Source organism: Lagopus leucura, unplaced genomic scaffold (genome assembly GCF_019238085.1).
Source record: "Lagopus leucura isolate 7727_CA_CO unplaced genomic scaffold, USGS_WTPT01 Super-Scaffold_1, whole genome shotgun sequence".
In the NCBI taxonomy this organism is placed as follows: Eukaryota; Metazoa; Chordata; class Aves; order Galliformes; family Phasianidae; genus Lagopus; species Lagopus leucura.
Genome location: NW_024962250.1, coordinates 20,262,840 through 20,280,592, shown reverse-complemented (window position 1 = coordinate 20,280,592; position 17,753 = coordinate 20,262,840). Strand labels below are relative to the sequence as shown.

At 33.3% G+C, this 17,753-nt stretch overlaps 1 protein-coding gene across 1 annotated transcript in view; it reads right to left on the bottom strand.

Annotated features, from left to right (window-relative positions):
* Positions 1-17,753, bottom strand: part of TTC6 (tetratricopeptide repeat domain 6) — a 52,308-nt gene that overhangs the window by 17,213 nt on the left and 17,342 nt on the right. Inside the window, exons 8-18 of the mRNA XM_042862875.1 lie at positions 14,184-14,340; positions 13,606-13,710; positions 12,507-12,608; positions 11,707-11,769; positions 9,748-10,172; positions 7,919-8,402; positions 6,512-6,641; positions 3,674-3,849; positions 3,194-3,330; positions 1,525-1,694; positions 942-1,062 (exon numbers count right to left, since the gene is read on the bottom strand). Of these exons, the coding sequence (XP_042718809.1) occupies positions 942-1,062; positions 1,525-1,694; positions 3,194-3,330; positions 3,674-3,849; positions 6,512-6,641; positions 7,919-8,402; positions 9,748-10,172; positions 11,707-11,769; positions 12,507-12,608; positions 13,606-13,710; positions 14,184-14,340 (2,070 nt within the window). The remainder of the gene's footprint in view (positions 1-941; positions 1,063-1,524; positions 1,695-3,193; positions 3,331-3,673; positions 3,850-6,511; positions 6,642-7,918; positions 8,403-9,747; positions 10,173-11,706; positions 11,770-12,506; positions 12,609-13,605; positions 13,711-14,183; positions 14,341-17,753) is intronic.

The window sequence follows — 17,753 nt, the reverse complement described above, 5'->3', positions numbered from 1 at the left end:
TAGCAGTGTGAAAGATCAGAGATTCCAGGATTTACAATATCTTGTGCAGCCATCTCTTGGAGAAAGTTACTAGGCAAGTTCTAGATTCCCAACAAAAAAGCCAAGAAAAAAGGAGAGCTGAGGGGATTGTACATCCGCCACAGATTGGAATGGAAGCATTTGCTCAAAACAAGACTGTTGAAGCTGAAAGAACTCTATCTTAAAAGAATGGGTAACTAATCTAAATAACTGGAATAGGAAGCTTTTTTCAATTTGCAAGACTGCGTGCAGAAGCCTACCATGCAAACAGCCTGTTTATAGAGTACTAAGTGGTAGGAAGAAGTCCAATTCACAGAAACAGCATGAGCTTTAGTCACCAACTGTAACAGATCACAAGCAGTTTTGTTTTATTTTGTGTTATCAGGAATTTTTTGTTTTAATTTATTTCATGGACATTACTGATTTTGCTAAGCAAAATATTGTAACATAGTTTTTTGTTTTTTGTTTTTTTTTTTTTTTAAAAAGGTGCTTTCATCTGCATTGTATGTATAATTGTATAATGTAAATTTCCTTTCAGAAGACCTGTGAAATAATTTTGGCAAGAATGATCACCTGTAATTAAGATTGCAGTTTCATCTTTCATTTGCCAAATAGCAATTTGTTTGCCAAGTTGCCATATAAGGTAAAATAAAATTTAAATCCAAAACAAATAAATAGTTTTTATTGTATTTTGTACTAGGTTAAAAGAGAAGAAAGATACTGTGAAGAGACAGCATCGTATTTCATTGTTTTAATTTCAATCTCTTTTCTAAGTAGTGACTTCACTTTATTAGTACTTATTTCCTTGGTTACTTTTTTGTTTGTTTGTTTTGGGTTTGGTTTGTTTGTTTGTTTTAGTATTTTTATGCTTTAAGTTAATAAGAATATAAACAAAATACATTGAAACTGTCAAGTCCAGTTACCTGTCCAAAGCTATGACGCTTTCAAAGTCACGGATTGCAAATGACCATTGCTGTTGCTTTGAGTAAATGACCCCACGATGAAGAAAAGCAGAAAAATTTTCCTGAGTGTCATTGATGAGTACTGTGAGAAAGAAATGAAAAAAATCAATAGTTAAAATATTCTCATGTATTTCTGTTACTCCACTCAACTTACCTGCAGTTCACTCTTTAGCTTTCTAAGAGTTTTATAAAATATAATTGTTTAACAGCATTGTAACAACACATTATATCATAATACAGATAGTTTTAATAGTGCTTCAAATATCTTCAAGGTGTATAGAATTCTCAGTTAGATTCATTCAAAGTGTTAGAATTGAAATAAAAAAAGCTTAGGGATCAGAGTGAAAATACCTGAGGAGTAGCAAAGGCAGCAACAGTTTATGTAATGAACTTAATAGAAAAGGAACAAATTATTAGCATATACTGAAAAACAACTATATTTTTCAGAAACTGAACAGGAAATAATTTTGCTGTACTATAATATAGTAATTAATGGCTGATGATCTTTTTAAACAAAGATGTGCAGCTTTAGAAGTAACAATACCAGAAACACTGAAGTCCTGCAGAGCTCTTTTTGGATCAATCTCCCGTAAGATGCAACCTCTATAGTAGAACGCTAACCAACAAGAGGGGTCTAGATGAATTGCTGCTGCCAAGTCTTGTTCTGCATTTCTATACTGCTTCTGTTTAGCATATGCTCTTCCTCGATATAGCCTAATAAAGAAGAAATAATTTGAGTCAACTTAATAACAAGCATCCTTTCTTTAATGCCATGCAAATTTGAAGCACTTAGAGGGGAAAATGTTGAATATAAGCAAATGCTTATTCTGTTTCTCAGTGCATTAAAAGAAGTCTAAAGGAACAAGATCATACAACCTATACCATATAGGCAGATTATTGCACTTCAATAATCCAAGCTCAGTATAACACAGCACTATCAGCTTAGAGATGAGTTGAATGGGAGACTCTCTTGAGTTCCACAGTGTACTGGTGCAGCAGTTTGAGTATGGAAAATTCTAGTTTTCCTCAAATCTTACATAAACAAGAAATAAAAGCAGTCTTATTACTATATTAAAGCTTTCTGAAAACATCCATTCTATTTTCAATATTTAAGGCAGACAGGTTTACAGCCACCTATTATACTACTCTTCAATGAAATTCAAAGTTCTACATCTCAAGGAAATAGCACTTACATCAAAATTCAAGTGTCATCATATGGTATTTGTATAACCAAGATGTTATAATCACAATATAATTGAGTATAATCAATAGATATCAAGATGTTATAAATGCAATATAATCAAGAGAGTAAGGTAAAGCAAACAAGGATCACAAGAGAGAATAAGTGGAAGAGCTTACCCTTGGGTTGAGCTCACCAGAAGATACCAGAAGAGGGGATCTCCAGAAGAGATCCTTCCCCTCTGGTAGCCAGCTCTTAAATAGGTCCAGGAGGGGTGGAGCCAGGCTCCACCCCTTCCGGCAGCACAGGTGAATTGCCTTCACCTGTGCTCCTCTGGCTGACTCAAGGCTCACCTCAGGTGATTAATCAGAGGTTCAGGCCGTGACTCAGCAGTTCCCATACAGGTATTGCATATTGCATCTTTTTAATTATTTCATAGATTACAGTATAGAAATAATGTAAAACTTTGTAGGAACTTTAATAAAAATTGAACACATTTCCCAATGAAAAAAAAAAAAACAAGAAAAAAAAAGTCTTTCAAAGTCAAAACTCAAAAACATTGTTGTAATTTGAAAATAAAGATTATTTTCATCCATATATTTGGATTTCTTTTCCCCTGCAGAAAGCATTAACTAAGCATAATGTTAAGAAGTGTCAAGAAAAGAAATTGAAATTCAGCATAGATCTACACAATACTGAAGATATTTTTCACTTTAAGCATTTATTTAAATCCAGTTCTTTACAGCAAAGCACAGTCCAACCCACTCTATATTTGCAATACTTCAGATGAATCTGAATATATGGTTCTATCCTTAGTTAAATTAAGGTTTAGGTACTAATCCAAAGTCACTAAAGCAATACAAAGATTCCTCAATGAATATCATGGCCTAATAGTCTTACTCTATTTCTGACATATACTTCTTTGAAAATGCAATTGCTTTATTACTGTATAATGCATATTTAGTCTTTCGCATAGTAATGTTTTAATAATCCAATTGAAATTCAAATATTTATGTCATACTCTATTTTATACCTTGCTTGAGCATTGCTAGGATCTTCTCTAATCACAGCTGTAAAATCCTGAATAGCTGTAGTCAAAATTGAATGGTCAAAGAAATATATTCCATGTTTCATACGTGCATCTGTTCTTTTTGGGTTACATTGAAAACACTATAATAAAAAAATAAAGAATTACATAATGCTATAAAAATAATGTTATAAAATTACATTTCTTCATTCTCTTTTTTTTTTTTCCTAATTCTCTTCTCTGCTATCATTTCCATTAACAGTTCAGTGAGATAGAGTAGCTATGATGCAAACTTATCAGTGCCTGAGAATGTGTAGACAGGAATAACAGAAATAAATTTTATGACACTGATTTCTTTTAAAACATCATTTATTAGAAAGGATATCTGTGCTCAAAGCTACTTTCCAGATATATCCACATACAGTTTATTTTCAAAGTTAACAAGAACTACAACATTATTGTAACAATACAAAAAAGTTAACTTACTTTGGCATAATCATCTACAGCCAACAACAATTGATTTTCCTCAAAATACAACTCAGCTCTTCTGAAATAAATGTCATCATCTGTAGAGTTGCATTGTATTGCAGAGCTGTAATTGATGATTGCCATTGTATTATCACCCATTTTTCTGTAAATTTCAGCCTTTGAGAGGTATGCATCTGAAATAATGCCACAAAACAGAAAAGGCACTATTTAGCAGTCCAAAATAATGTCATCTCCTTCTTACATAGTATTTGAAACAAGCAGTAGAAATTAAATCAAAAAGTTTGGAAGTCATTTAATCTGAGCAACAGAGCTCAGAAATTTAGAGCTGTGTGCTCTGTCCTCAAGCCCATATAGATGGAAACTGATAAGTACCCGTGAATCCCACAAGAGCTCAAATCTCTTTGCTCTCTGCAGAGCTCAGTAGAAATGTCCCATCAAGCCATTTGAGTTAGTCATGTTGACCACAAACAAAGAGTAGATTTGGTTTTCAGTAACTGTAAATAGTTACTGAGCCTGGTCAAATAGAGCTAGCTTTCTTCTTAACTGCCCATGCGATGCTATGTTTTGAATTTGGGGCTAAAACTAGGGGTATCAATACTGCATGTATGAAGTGGCGAGCGATTGTATTCCCTTTCTTTTTATCTTTCCTTTTTATTTGTTAAAGTGTTAGCACCTCAAGCCACAAGTTCTCTCTTGATCTACCTATTTTCTCCTCTCCTGCCAGGGATGGGGTAGAGCAAGGGAACAGCTATACAGATCCTTAGGTGCTGGCTTGAGTCAACTCATCCCAAATGTTCACAACCACAAATGGCTGAACACTTCCCAACGCCTTCTAACAAACTTCTTGTGAAAAAAATTCAAAGAAAAAATTGTAATAAAGCACTGAGGACAGTGGCACCAGAACAGCAGAAAACAAAGGCACTAATAATCTTTTAAGCTTCCACACTAGCAAGTAATACAAAACTTCCAAATGATCCTCAGAAGTACAATGTTCTGAATTTTGTGTTCTGTAGCCTCAACCACAATACCAATAACAAAACAGAACTCTCCAGTAGACACTGACAATCTGATGAAGGAGTAAAATAGTTTCTCCCAGCCCTAAGCAAGGCTGGCCGCTAATCAGTTAAAACTGATCATAAGTAGAGAATAAGCAAGATATTTGAAAGTGAGGGTGGGAAAAAAAAAAAAAAGAATGAAGAAAGCCACACCACCCCCTGGTCCTTACAAATAGCTTAGCCAAAGCCCTGAGTAACATGTAATAGATGTAATGCAAGAAACAGCAAGTCACTTTTCCCTTACTTCCAATAAAGTAAAGGACCTGACAACCAAAGACCAGTATGAATTTACATCTGTATAACCACTGTTAAATACTGTTATAAAATTCATTTCACTTTATAGAGCTCTGCCTTAAAACCCTCACTTAACTACATTACTCAATTTAGAAAGCCACTCCTGAGCTTCATCCCTAAAATGGTTAGAAATCTCCCCTAATTCACAACTCAACATTTATCCGTGAAAAACGTACAGTCACATATATTGCACTGTCATCCTTAAATTTAAAGTTTTTCTCCTCATGAAAAATACTTCCCACACCTACTTGCAGCATATAGATGTTTATCATCAAATGTAGGCATTTGTTGATCAACTCTAACAATTTAAACAACACAATGATATCAAACAATGAATTTATTGTGTTCAAAACAATACAGTGACTTTAAAATTTAACATATTGCTTACCTATCCTTTGGATGTTCTGCACATAGAAATGGTTTCAGCAAATTAAAATCTGACTTATTTGAAGAAGCATTAAAGAAAAAAAAAAAAAAGGTAGATCACAAAGGAGCTTTCAATTCCCCTAGTCCAGGGGCTTAATTTCAGGACTAAATTTTAGGTCAAGCAATGCAGGGCCTTGTCCAGATTTTAAATCTCCAAGAAGTATCTGCTTCAGTACTTCACCATTCCTACAGCAAATATTTTCATGCCCAAAGATCTCCGCTGTTGCAACTTGCGCATACTATCCTCCATTTGACAGAGCATCTCAAAGAAAAGTCTGATTCTGTCTTTCTTATTACTATGCATCACATAGCTAAGGACATTTACCTATTAGCCTCACTTTCTCAAGGCTAAATCAGCTGCCTCAGCCTTTCCATACAAAAAGGTATGTTTCAGGCACATGACCAGGCACCTCACAGATTTTCGAAGGACTCTCTCCAGTTTCCCTCTGTCATATCAAGCACAGTACTGGAGACGCAACACCACAATCAGACAGGGGAGAATCACTTTACCTCACCTGCAGGGCCACACTTTTCAATGTACCCAGAGCACAGCTAGCCTCCTCTGCCGCAAGGCTGCACTGATGACTCACATAACTTGTTCTGGAGAGCTGCTACTCAGCTACCAGTTCCCAATCCATACAGATAACAGGCACATAAAAAACTTATATGAATTCTTCTTTAGAAGACACAGACCAAACTTAACTCTTCATACTTCTGGCCAACAGGTGACACATTTTCCTTTTAAGGTCCTCCTCCATAGTATAAATCTCACAGTAGAACAGGTCTGACTGAATGCACAATAGCATGTTGTCCCCACTACAGGAAATCAGCTTTCCCCATTAAATTAATGAATATAATCTTTTTTTTTTTTTTTTTAAGTACAATGTAATTAAGTACTTATTTTTTTCTTAGAAATCAATTTCCTGTCCCAAACACTTGAAGATGTCAGCTTCACAGTTTTCCTATAATAGGGATAAACCAACTGAAGTTTATTAAATATCTACTTTGGATGAAAAGCAAGCTGCTTAGAAAGTTAAATTACGCTTCAGTAGATACGTACCTGCTTTATTTTTGTTCCATTTAGTAATGAAATTCAGGTCATTTAAAGCAGCAGAGAATTTGTCTTGAAAGAGGTAAATCAAATGTCTATGCCAATAAGCATCAAGTAGTAGTGGTTCTAAGCTTATAGCCTACAAACAAAATAAGAATAATATTTTGTTTTGTGGAAGAAAATTCTGAAGTGTGCTAACAATAGCACATGAGAAATGAAATCTTTTTGTACTAAAATGATTTTTAATAAATCTTAGACAAACTTCTATTTAACCCATGAATCTGAAGAGTTTGACTGATGCACCCATTAAAAGCAATATATGCTTACAAATAAGCATGATCAGAAATCAGTCTACCAGAATTCAGTATAAAACAGATCAGTTGTGATATTACCAGATTTCTTTCTTTAGTAGTTACTTGAATTATTTCTAGAAACTGTATGTAAGAATGTTGCTTGCTTATTTCTTACTTTCCAATAGGTATGTCTCCATTAAAAATGTATCCATTTTTCAAACTACACTGTTACGATTCCTATAAAAGTACTTCACATTTCCTAGTATATGCTAATATTCCTATATTCCTAATACCCTAAGATATTATTTGATAGATCTTATCCATATATATATATATATATCACTGTGCAGACAATACAAACTTAACAGCCATATGGAAATAAGTATGTAGACAGATACACATCTGAGACTGGTCTGCTACAAAAGTAATTCTCAGATTTGGGTCTGTAAGCCATTTCTAGGATTCATTAACTACACAGAGATTGCGTTTGTGTACCATGAAAATAACAGCCAATGTTTTCACTAAATTATGCAGTAGCTTTGCAAGCAGTTAATAGGGGTCCACTGGTCAATTGGTCATTTTGTCAGTGTGGAATTTTTGGCCTTTTCAGACACCTGACTGCCCATTTCTGAAGTTCAAGGTAAAAAATTCATTTCCTTTTTTTTTCCTTTTTGTCAGTGTTTTTATTCTGTTGGATTACTTCTGACTAGTTGTGCAGGGTATTTGGCAGAATTAACAGCAGGTTTTGTAGTCCTGCTGTTCCCCTGTACAGAGGAAACAAAGTTATATAAACAAATATGCACAGAAAGTCACTAATACTACTGCATAAAACATCAGTGTTAAATGACAGCTCAATCATAAAAAGAAAATACATTACTTTCCATTTTAATTTCTCACTATGCTTTTGCAGAAATTAAAAATACATTTGTCAGTAGCATTACTTGAAGCAAATAGCCTCCAACCTTTCCATCTATCCTCTCTCCAACATACATCATATCACTTCAGGTCTTAAGTGCTGTATCCTGAGCAAGAGTCCTAAGTTCAGTTTAAAAAAAAAAAAAAAAAAAAGAATAGAGGGGGCAGGGGGCCCTGACACAGTAGGAAAGCTTGGCATTAAGCTTACTTTTTCCAAGTCATCCATAGCTGATTTTAGCTTGCCTAACTTTCTTCGTATTGCTCCACGCCTGCAATATTGAAAAGCTGAAGGATGCTCAACCTTTTCTATTAGATCAGTCAGTCTTCTTACTTCTTCTTCTAAATCTTCAGTGTTAACTACTGCATCATCAAGCAGAACAGGTTGTATTGAGTCAACTAGTTCTATTTGTAGATTTGTTTCTTTAGAGCCCACTGCCTTAGCTCCTTCTAGCAATTCAGGACCTTTCTCAGGAACAGTCCCACAAGCAGGGAATGTTTCATCAAACCAGCAGCTCCAGATTCCACTGACCCATTCACGAGCAGAAGTTTCTTTTGGAATTCCACCCCTTGCTTTAGCAAACTTTTCAAAATCCAACAAACAAGGGATGCTTGGGCTTTGATATAGTTTGATTGCTGGCGACACCTTGATAATGAATTTATTATGAATAAGAAGTCTTCCTAGAGACATAGACCTAAGGAAAAAATATATTAAAGTTAACTAAATATTTTCAGCTATATTAATGATATTAAATTACAGTCTGCCAATCAATAATTAACAAAAGAGTTGACAATACATTTATGAATAATAATGACTTTTAAACACCAGCCACTTATAAAGAATGCTGTTGAAGTTAGGAGGTAAGCAGAATCCTGAATGATCCATGATCCCAAGTAGTTCAGTGCTTATTTGCAATTTCATGCTAATTTCTTCCAAAAGCTTCTTACTTCAGTTTACAATGACAGTGCTAAATTTAAGAAAGGACAATATTTCAGTTTGGCTAAATATGTTGATGACAAATACTAGATGGATGAATATATTGATGATAGATATATATATGATACAGATATCTATCTATCTATCTATATGGATGATAGATATTCAAAGGAGGCCATGAAAATATAAGATTTAGCAATCAAAGTTAAACAACTACAACAAGACCACATGAACTCAAAAGGACACTTCCAAAATTGTAAGCTAAGAAAAATTGCCTGTTCTAAAAGAGCCTCCACAAAGGATCATGATTAACATCTGCTTGGGACCTCAAAGTGAAAGAAACAAATCTTTAACAGAAACATTCAATATTTTTCACAAAGAATACTCTAGCCTTGCTAACACAGAATGAAATACTAGGAGAGAATACTAAGAAATCTAGAATGCTTTATATAAAAGATATGTAATTATAATATTTATATTTTAAATTTGAAGATCCCACTGAGAAAAAGAGAAATTGAAGGAAAAATAAAGCAATCTTGTGTATGAATATGTAAAATAATACAAAGATGAAAGCTTTGTGGATTAAATAAACTGATATAAAATACTTAACAACTTCATAGTACTGTCTAAAACAGAACTTTGGAGAAAGGCCACCATCTCCCTATGTTTCCTCTTATTATAGCAGTGTATCACTCAGTAATTTCAGTATATTGATTTTCTTAACAATAAACATACAGAGAAGTGTAAAGGCAGAAAAAGGAGAACCTGAATGTGAAACTGGCCTGAAAGACCAGGCCTAAGCATCAATATAAGTTACACTGGGGACACAAAACATGATTGCAAACAAAACAAGAATAACTTTGGGAGGTTTTTTGAGCTTATACTTTAAGCACCTGTATTTAAAAAGTATCATTCTGGTAAAATCAAAACTACAGCTTGGATTTTTTTTTTTTTTTAAGGTAACCCATATATAAATAATAAGCATTCACTAGAACAATGTTTTAGAGCAATACTTAATATGTAAAAAGATAACAGCTGTAATTAGATAGTACAGCTACAAATTAAAATACATTCTTTAAAATGGCAAAACAGTAAAAAAAGACCTTTTAAGAATTCTTGGAGGTTCATTTAATTTCTTAATCACAGCTTCTAATTTTCTAGTATTTATTGCTTTCCTTGATTTCTTCTTTCTCTTTCCTTTTGGGACAATAACATATTTAATTCCAGCCTTTTGAGCTCTCTTTGCAAGTACAGTATTCTCACTATCCTCTTGTCCAGTCAAAGTAGGCATTTTTTCCACTGGTGCATTTGTCATCTTTGAGTGGCAATCATCACAGACTTGGTTCAAAAGATGCTTGGCAGGGGAGCTGTTCGCAGTCTCAGTCTCAACCTTTGACTCAGCTATTTGTTGCTTCATAAACTTCAACTCTTTCATACTGGTTTTGAAATCAGCTGACATCTTTAATAAAGTATCATGTTTGAAAGCAGTCATCTCCGGTGCAGAGGCTGATCTTTTAATCAAATTTATCTGGTTTAAAAAAAAAAAAAAAAAGGAAATTATTTTTCATTTAAATGTTCATTTGTATTAATATTTACGTATCACATTTCCTTGGTTTGAATGGACTGGATTTTATTTTGAATAGAATTATAAAGAAAAAAGCAACCGGGATACTATACTTGAAAACCACGTAGTATTGAATGGGACAAAAGAGCCACACACCTCCAGATATGTATCAAAATAAAGGCATCTGAAACATTAAGTGAAAGTTATTTGAAGCTCGTATAAGGCTAAAATTAATTTTCTCTAGAATGTTATCATGAGAAATTTGAAGTAGATAACCCCCCCCAGAAGGAATGGAAAAATTTTTAAGTGAAAAATGTACACCACTGGTGGTAAAATTAAAAATAAAAAAAAAAGATGAATAGAGATATATTCATAACATTAGAATAAAAGATGGGACAACTGTGAAGTTTGGAAATACTGGAAATTGTACTATCTAGAAATACAGTTGAGGCCTGAATTGAATTAGGCATCCTTATATTTTGTGTCCCAATTCCCGAATCACCTGACAAAAATAAAAAATAAAAAAGAATAATTGTAATGATCTGGTGTTTAACTGTAGTCATTATATAACATGTGAAATTTAAAAGCATATTGCATCTTACTCTTTTAGATAACTCCATTTCACTTGTCTTACACTATAATATGAGGTATAAATTTGACATAAATTTGTCAAAGAAATTAAAATGCAATTTCATATCCACTACCTGAAGGTTAAAGAGGAAAGAAAACATTTGTTAATCTGAAAAAAAAAAAAATGAAGCATTGAACAAGACTACTTGTATTTGAATAGGAAATGCTGATGCTTTAAAAAAAAAATAAAAAAATCAAGCATCAATGCTCAGTTCAAACTGCAGACATAGTGTTTAAGTTACTCAATTTATTATTACATGCACTTTGAACTGCTACCATGCTTCCTATCCCTCTTACAAATAAAATGGCCATAACACTTTAAGCAGGTTTTTATGACCTATACAGAAATTTTAAATATAGCCTCTGCAAATTCTTACTCAAAATCAGATTTCTCAATTAAACACTATCTAATATAAACTATAAACTCCTTGTTGTGTAGGTGTAAAACGTGCATGATTTATTGCAGCTTAATGTATTTCATGAAACACCTAACATTACTTCAATTTTAGAAGACATCATCTTATGGGTTGTAAACTTAATGTTGACCCCACTATATGTCAGAAATCCAAACTAGATACTGCAAATCTTTACTGGCCTACTGGTCCACTTATATCACGTTGAAGGAGTACAGGCTCCTCTCACTTACCTCTCTCCAAGTGCCTGTTAAATTAATGGGAGTTTCTCATTACAAAGCTATGTTCTCCTAATAGGAAACTGAAAGGTTTAGCTTAACCAATGCACTTGAAAAAGATCTTTGAAGTGTTCACTTTTCATTTAATATGAAAATATTAACTTCAGTTTAGTTCAGCATAAGAATTTCTTCTCCAAATAGAAAATCACAGTTTGGGAACAAGTAAATATAAAATACCTTTGAGCTCTCCCTGTCAGAAAAATGCGAGAAAGACTGGCATCTTCTCAGCTGATTTTCTGTCTATAAGTAAAACAAAAAGTGAAAGTAAATCATATCATAATAAACCAGGTTTCAGTTGTTTCAGATACACAAATACTCAGATTTTCCTGTGGGATCTGGGTAAGCTTTTACCTACTTCTACCTCTCAGATCCTTTCACTTAAATATGTTTACATAGAGTTAGCACTTTGAAGTGAATAGCATAATTTGGCACTTGAGGCTCTCTGTGAAGCCTATGGGTCTCATTACCACACTGCCTCCAAAGACCAAAGCCATTTAAAATGTGCACGATTTTATAAATGGACAGACTCACACTACAACTTACATTCACAGTTCTTGTTTACAAATCACCTGCACAGAATTTCTTGACTATTCTTTAACATTTATAATACCTTCAGAGAAATTCTACATAAAAAATTCACATGTGGAAATATTCCTCTTCCCCTGTTCTCCTCCTTGCCTCCCCCTGTTTTTTTTAGATGGCTGTATGTAATGGAACATCCAGTAACCTTTCTGTTGTACCCCAGAAATCTCTTATTTACATTATAGCTTCTACTACAAAAACAATTAAGAATAGTTTTGGGTTCTAAAACATGAAACCTAGCATTTTCTATATATTCAAAAATGAACCAAATTTAAATACTATATTTCATTTGCACACATATCAGCAGTCAACAATACATATATCACTTTATGACTTCAAACTAAGAATTGTTTTGTTAAGCTTAATTACATTCAAAAAAATACCATGATACACACTGGCAAATAATCATAGAAATCAAGATCAGCTTGCTCAGTTTCTAACTCTTCTTCATAATCAATTAAGAAGTCTTCATATGTGATGTCTTCAATAACGTTGCTCTGAAATATTAATATATTCACATATTTAAATAAGTACAACATTATTATTTGTCAGCTACAGAAACCATAGTAACAGACAAGCCAAGCCTATTCCATATTTGAGCTAAAGAGATATGATGATCAAGATCAACATCATAGAAGCCATTTATCTTAAACTACTGAAGGACAGGCAGTGGAACACATTAAGATCAAGAATGATATGGTGCAAAGGGGCATATAACATGAAATAAACAGTTATTGCTACATGATTCCATAAAGTTTTTATCTGTAGCCTTTGTAATTTACGTCAGCTCACAGCAGTCCATATAATAACACTAACACAGCTTTCAGTTCAGGTAAAAGTAAGGCTAGGAAATAGCAAATAACAAAAAGTTTATTCCTGCTGTTAATTAATCCAGATGTGTGTTTCACATCTTGCACAGGGGTGTGGACTGGTTGTGAAAGGCTGGTTGTTTTTTCTGTAACCTTTGCCATAGGAAGGTGCAATGTACCATGAATATGGGATTCCAGTAGGCATGGCCTTTTATGAAAGGCTAATCTCTTGCAACAACATAACCTAACAACATAACATAGAGGAGTTTTTACATTCAAGAAATTCATAATTCAAAAACATTGGCAACTGATAAAATAGACTTTGATAGATGTTGCAATTTTTTAAAATTTTGATATATACTTCAGCCAGCACAACAGAAGAAAGCCTGTGCAAAAATATATTTACATTTATGTTGAAAGCCAGTAAGACAGATAGAGTAGCAATTAGTAACTACTAATTCTACTAAAGAACAACTACTATCAGAAACTTTCTTATTGTTAAAATGGAAATTAAATAATACTACGTCGTGTATATTAATACAAACTGTACACTGAGTTATATACCACACTTAGAAATAGTGAAGCATTACTAAAATAGCAGTTCAAAATGCAACTATGACATTCAACAAATATAACATTAGAAAATCAAATATTTTTGCAAAAGATATGTTTTCAGAATATTTACCTCATATTCAGGAAATAAAATTTCCTTCATAGAAGAAATTGGAGCAAAGAACTTTGGTGGAACAGGAGCCCAAAACATTTTCAAAGCTTCTGGATAAATGGAAACCTTCAAAACCAATGGAATGCAGTTATCAACTGACACAAATCAAGCTTATTTCTGTCAGTATTTAGTCTAAACTATTAGATGATAAAATATGATTTTGTACATGATTTCGTAAAAAAAAAAAAAAACACAAAACAAAACACACCACTTTAAAGCACATCAAATACAATGAAATTTTGTGACCTATAGGGCTCTGCCACCCAAAAGAATTACACTGTTTGTAGTTATGTTTGTTATTAGCACATTAGCATAATATTATCAGAGATGAGAACTGAGCCATGAGATTTTAGAATAACACTCTCCATCAATAAAAACTTTAAATATTGTTACACTGCATCTTGTCAAGTGTCAAAAAAGAAAAATCTTTACTTCTTTCATGCAACAGAAGAAAAAAATTTAAAAAAACTTCCAAAATATTGTGCTTCAATTGCAGAATTGCACAATTACATGACATAATTATTAAAATTATTTCTTACTTTCTCTCCTACCAGTTGAAGCTGTGGTTTTTTAAGACTACAATCAGCTTTTTGCCACTCAGCTAGCGTTTGTGATGTATGAGCTGGAAGAGAGCAAATCCCATCTTTCTGATCATTCTGAAACAGTTCTGAAGCAGGAACTCCTTCATAACAAATTCTGCAGCAACACAGAAGAGGATTTAAGTTATTTGGATGCTGTCAGGTTTGAAATTAGAAAAATAGAAAAGTAGGTAATTTTTAATCAAACTAGAAATGCTTTTATTTTTTCTCAGAAGGAAAGAGCTAAAGGCTGAAATGACTTAACTCATTCAAGAAACCTGCTGCTAAGCCTCTAGTTTTAAGACTTCCACAATTAGGTCTATGGTGTATATTACTTGTAAATGAAGTCACAATATAACAGTAACCTCCAAGTATGAAGTACGTTTTATAAAATAAGTAACTTCATGCATGGCAAATACACAATTCAAGAACTGGTTATGGTTAGATATACTTAAACAACCAAGAGAAATTATATCAGCAGGAACGTTGTGCTGGTTTTGAGCAGTATTTTTTGTGATTACTTTGGGATAGGATTCTGATTGTTTGCTTGCCCTTTATTATTTTAAATAAACTCACCTGTGTTAAATAAACTCACTTGGAAAAGAATTTCACTTCAGAAAGTTGCTGAAGTAATTATGCATCTTAATTTTCTGTCATTGTTTCAATTTCAAAAATACTGAACACTTAAGCAACACAATGTAACTCATACTTATCTGTATAAGTCCATATATTATATAGACACACACATATATATACATATAAAATCCTATAATAACTTATCTTTATTTCCTTTGTTCCTGGCACCTGAAAAGCCAGATTTAGATCTGAAGAACATATTACTTCTAAGAAACTAGTAAAACTGTTTTAGAGAATAGCAGCAATCACAATTACAAGTCTACTATCATTCATCACTTAAACAGGTATTTTACAGGATTTACGTAAAAATTGATAATGAATATTTTTTACTTAAGAGAGTAGAAAATACATCTGTATATTTAGCTATTCTTGTTTTTGCTTGTTTGACAGTACAATAATTACTTCTGTTGTCACTTGTATAATTATTCAGTACCAGAATTACAAGCACAAAATACATTCAATGTTTCATCTATTATTATATATACAGAGGAACAAGAAAAATGTAACTAGGTATATGCATGCAAACAGCATATAAATTGCTTATGACATAAACACAATTTTTCATAACATATTGGCACATTGGCATATGCCAACACTGACATCTACTGGTGTTAATCAGATTTGGGGTAGTTTGCAAACACTAAATAATGAAGTTTCCTTGTGTTTTCATGGAATTAAAGTGCTTGATTCCTGTTATCTGCAATGCCACTGTCAGCTGTATATCTGCTGCAGTGGGCTTCATTCTCACTTAAAATAGAAATATGTTGCATTTCATTTAAGACTTATCAAAACCCTGTGTAAATGGGAGCAGCAGGGAGGTCTCACTGTAACTAAGAACCAGCCATTTGATTTAGCAAACAAAATGCCTCTGAAGTACAACCCCAAGTTGAGAAGGAATCTTTAAAATGCAGCACTAGTGCAAAGAAAGATTGTAGACCTGAGAGTACTTCTTGAACTCTTTCTGGAATGCTCATTTCTTGAAGTGGAAGCTTTGAAAAAAGACCTGTTTCTTGTAAAATGAACTGAAAGCCTAACTTTTGGCAAGTGTATGGCCTTCCTAGTTTTTGTTTCCATTTAAGTGGTCAGTGGTTTTGAGTCTTCAAGGTGAGAGTCTGCATAAAAGTATGTCAAGAAGTTATAACAAGATAGAGAACGGTATAACAGTCAAAAGATTCTTTAGCATTTGACCATCTTAAGTGAACAACATAAGAGTTGTTACTCTTTTAGGGCACTTTTGTCATAAATAGTTATCAATTCAGTGAGTTTATACCAACTAATAAAATGTGAGTTAATGTGAAACAACATTCAGGCTTCTCATTTCTGGAAGACAGAAACAAATGAAGAAAAGCAGCTCAATGCAATAATAATAAATTCTAATAATATTCTTATTCCACCTGCTGGTTAATAAATACAAATTCAATCAGAATGTTTCCAGGAGATTAAAGCATTCCTGCTTGAAGGAATTTTAACAAAGATAAGATGAAGCTAAAAACCATGTTAAAATATTTGCAAGATTTCTGCCAGGAATGGATTAGACCATCCACATATAATGTTCATAAACATACATTCTGATTAACTCTTAAGTCTTTATGGCTAGAAAGTAGCATTTTTAACTCTCAAACAACTGATACTTGCAGAGCATGTCAAGATTAAGCAGGACATAGAAAGCAAGGGACCTTTGTCATACATGAAATAAACACAATGCAGCCAGTCCTAGTTTCCTGGTTATGGCTGACCTGGAGATGTATATATATTGATAAGCAATACTCTGCTCTGCTATATGTTTTTCACAGATGTGAATGAAAAGTTTGTTGTGAAAAATATCTGGAGGTTTAAAAAACAACAATGTTGAAAGCAAAATAATTATTGCTTTATTAATCTGATCCACTATAAAAATCACACAATTGTAACTTGCTTGACAAAGTCATTTAAATTTTACTATGAACTACATAGAAATCATGCTTATTCTGTTAGGTTATTTGTATTTGTGAAATTAGACAAGTGCCAGGAATTTTTCAGCAATAGATGTGAGTAGTGTAAATAAACTTAAATTAGTACCATATAAATGATTTTTGTTATGCTCCTGTAAGTGAACCAGTTCTTAACTGTAACAGGCTGTAGCAGGTTACGCCACTAGATGGCAGTGCTCCAAAGAGTTACGTTTTCTAGTTTTTCCAGATTAAACAAATTTGAGCAAGGATTTTTTTGGTTTTGTTTTTGAATTCTTTTTAAAGAAAACAGGCATCTTAAAACTTCTCATCTGTGGGAATTTAGATCTGCATTGAAACCTTTCTGACACTTAAAGCTCAGGCTCATCCTTTGCTCATCAGCTACCCTTGAAAACAAAACCATTTTCACCTTCAAGCCCCATCTTCACATAGCTTCCACAGTTCTTAGTTTCACTAGCATCTCTTTACATTACGGCATCCTGTCCTCCACTCATTTCCTCTATTCCTAGTAAAATGTACAAATAAACACCTTGTACAAGTCGCCTCTCCAAAATAATGAATCAGTATGATTCATAACTATTCCGCACCAACAAAAATATCAAACTACCCACCTCCTAGAGATGCCAGTGCTAGCTCAGCAAGTCTGAAGTTCAAGGATCTTACAAGACTTTGCAGTATTCATGGTTTCCCCACTACTTGCTTTCATCACTATGGTGAGCACCTCCATCATTCAACAGGCAACATTCACAACATACTAAAATTAAAGCTTTCTTTCAATCTCCCTAATAAGCTATTTGTCTGGTATTTAATATCACCTCAGTTGCTGCAGCATCTGTTTCTTTAACCCAGATAAGCACCACCTTCTTCTATTCACTCATTTTGTTGTTCTGTTCTTGTTCATTTAAAGTGCTACTGCAAAGATCATAGCTCCTTGCTTTGAATGTTA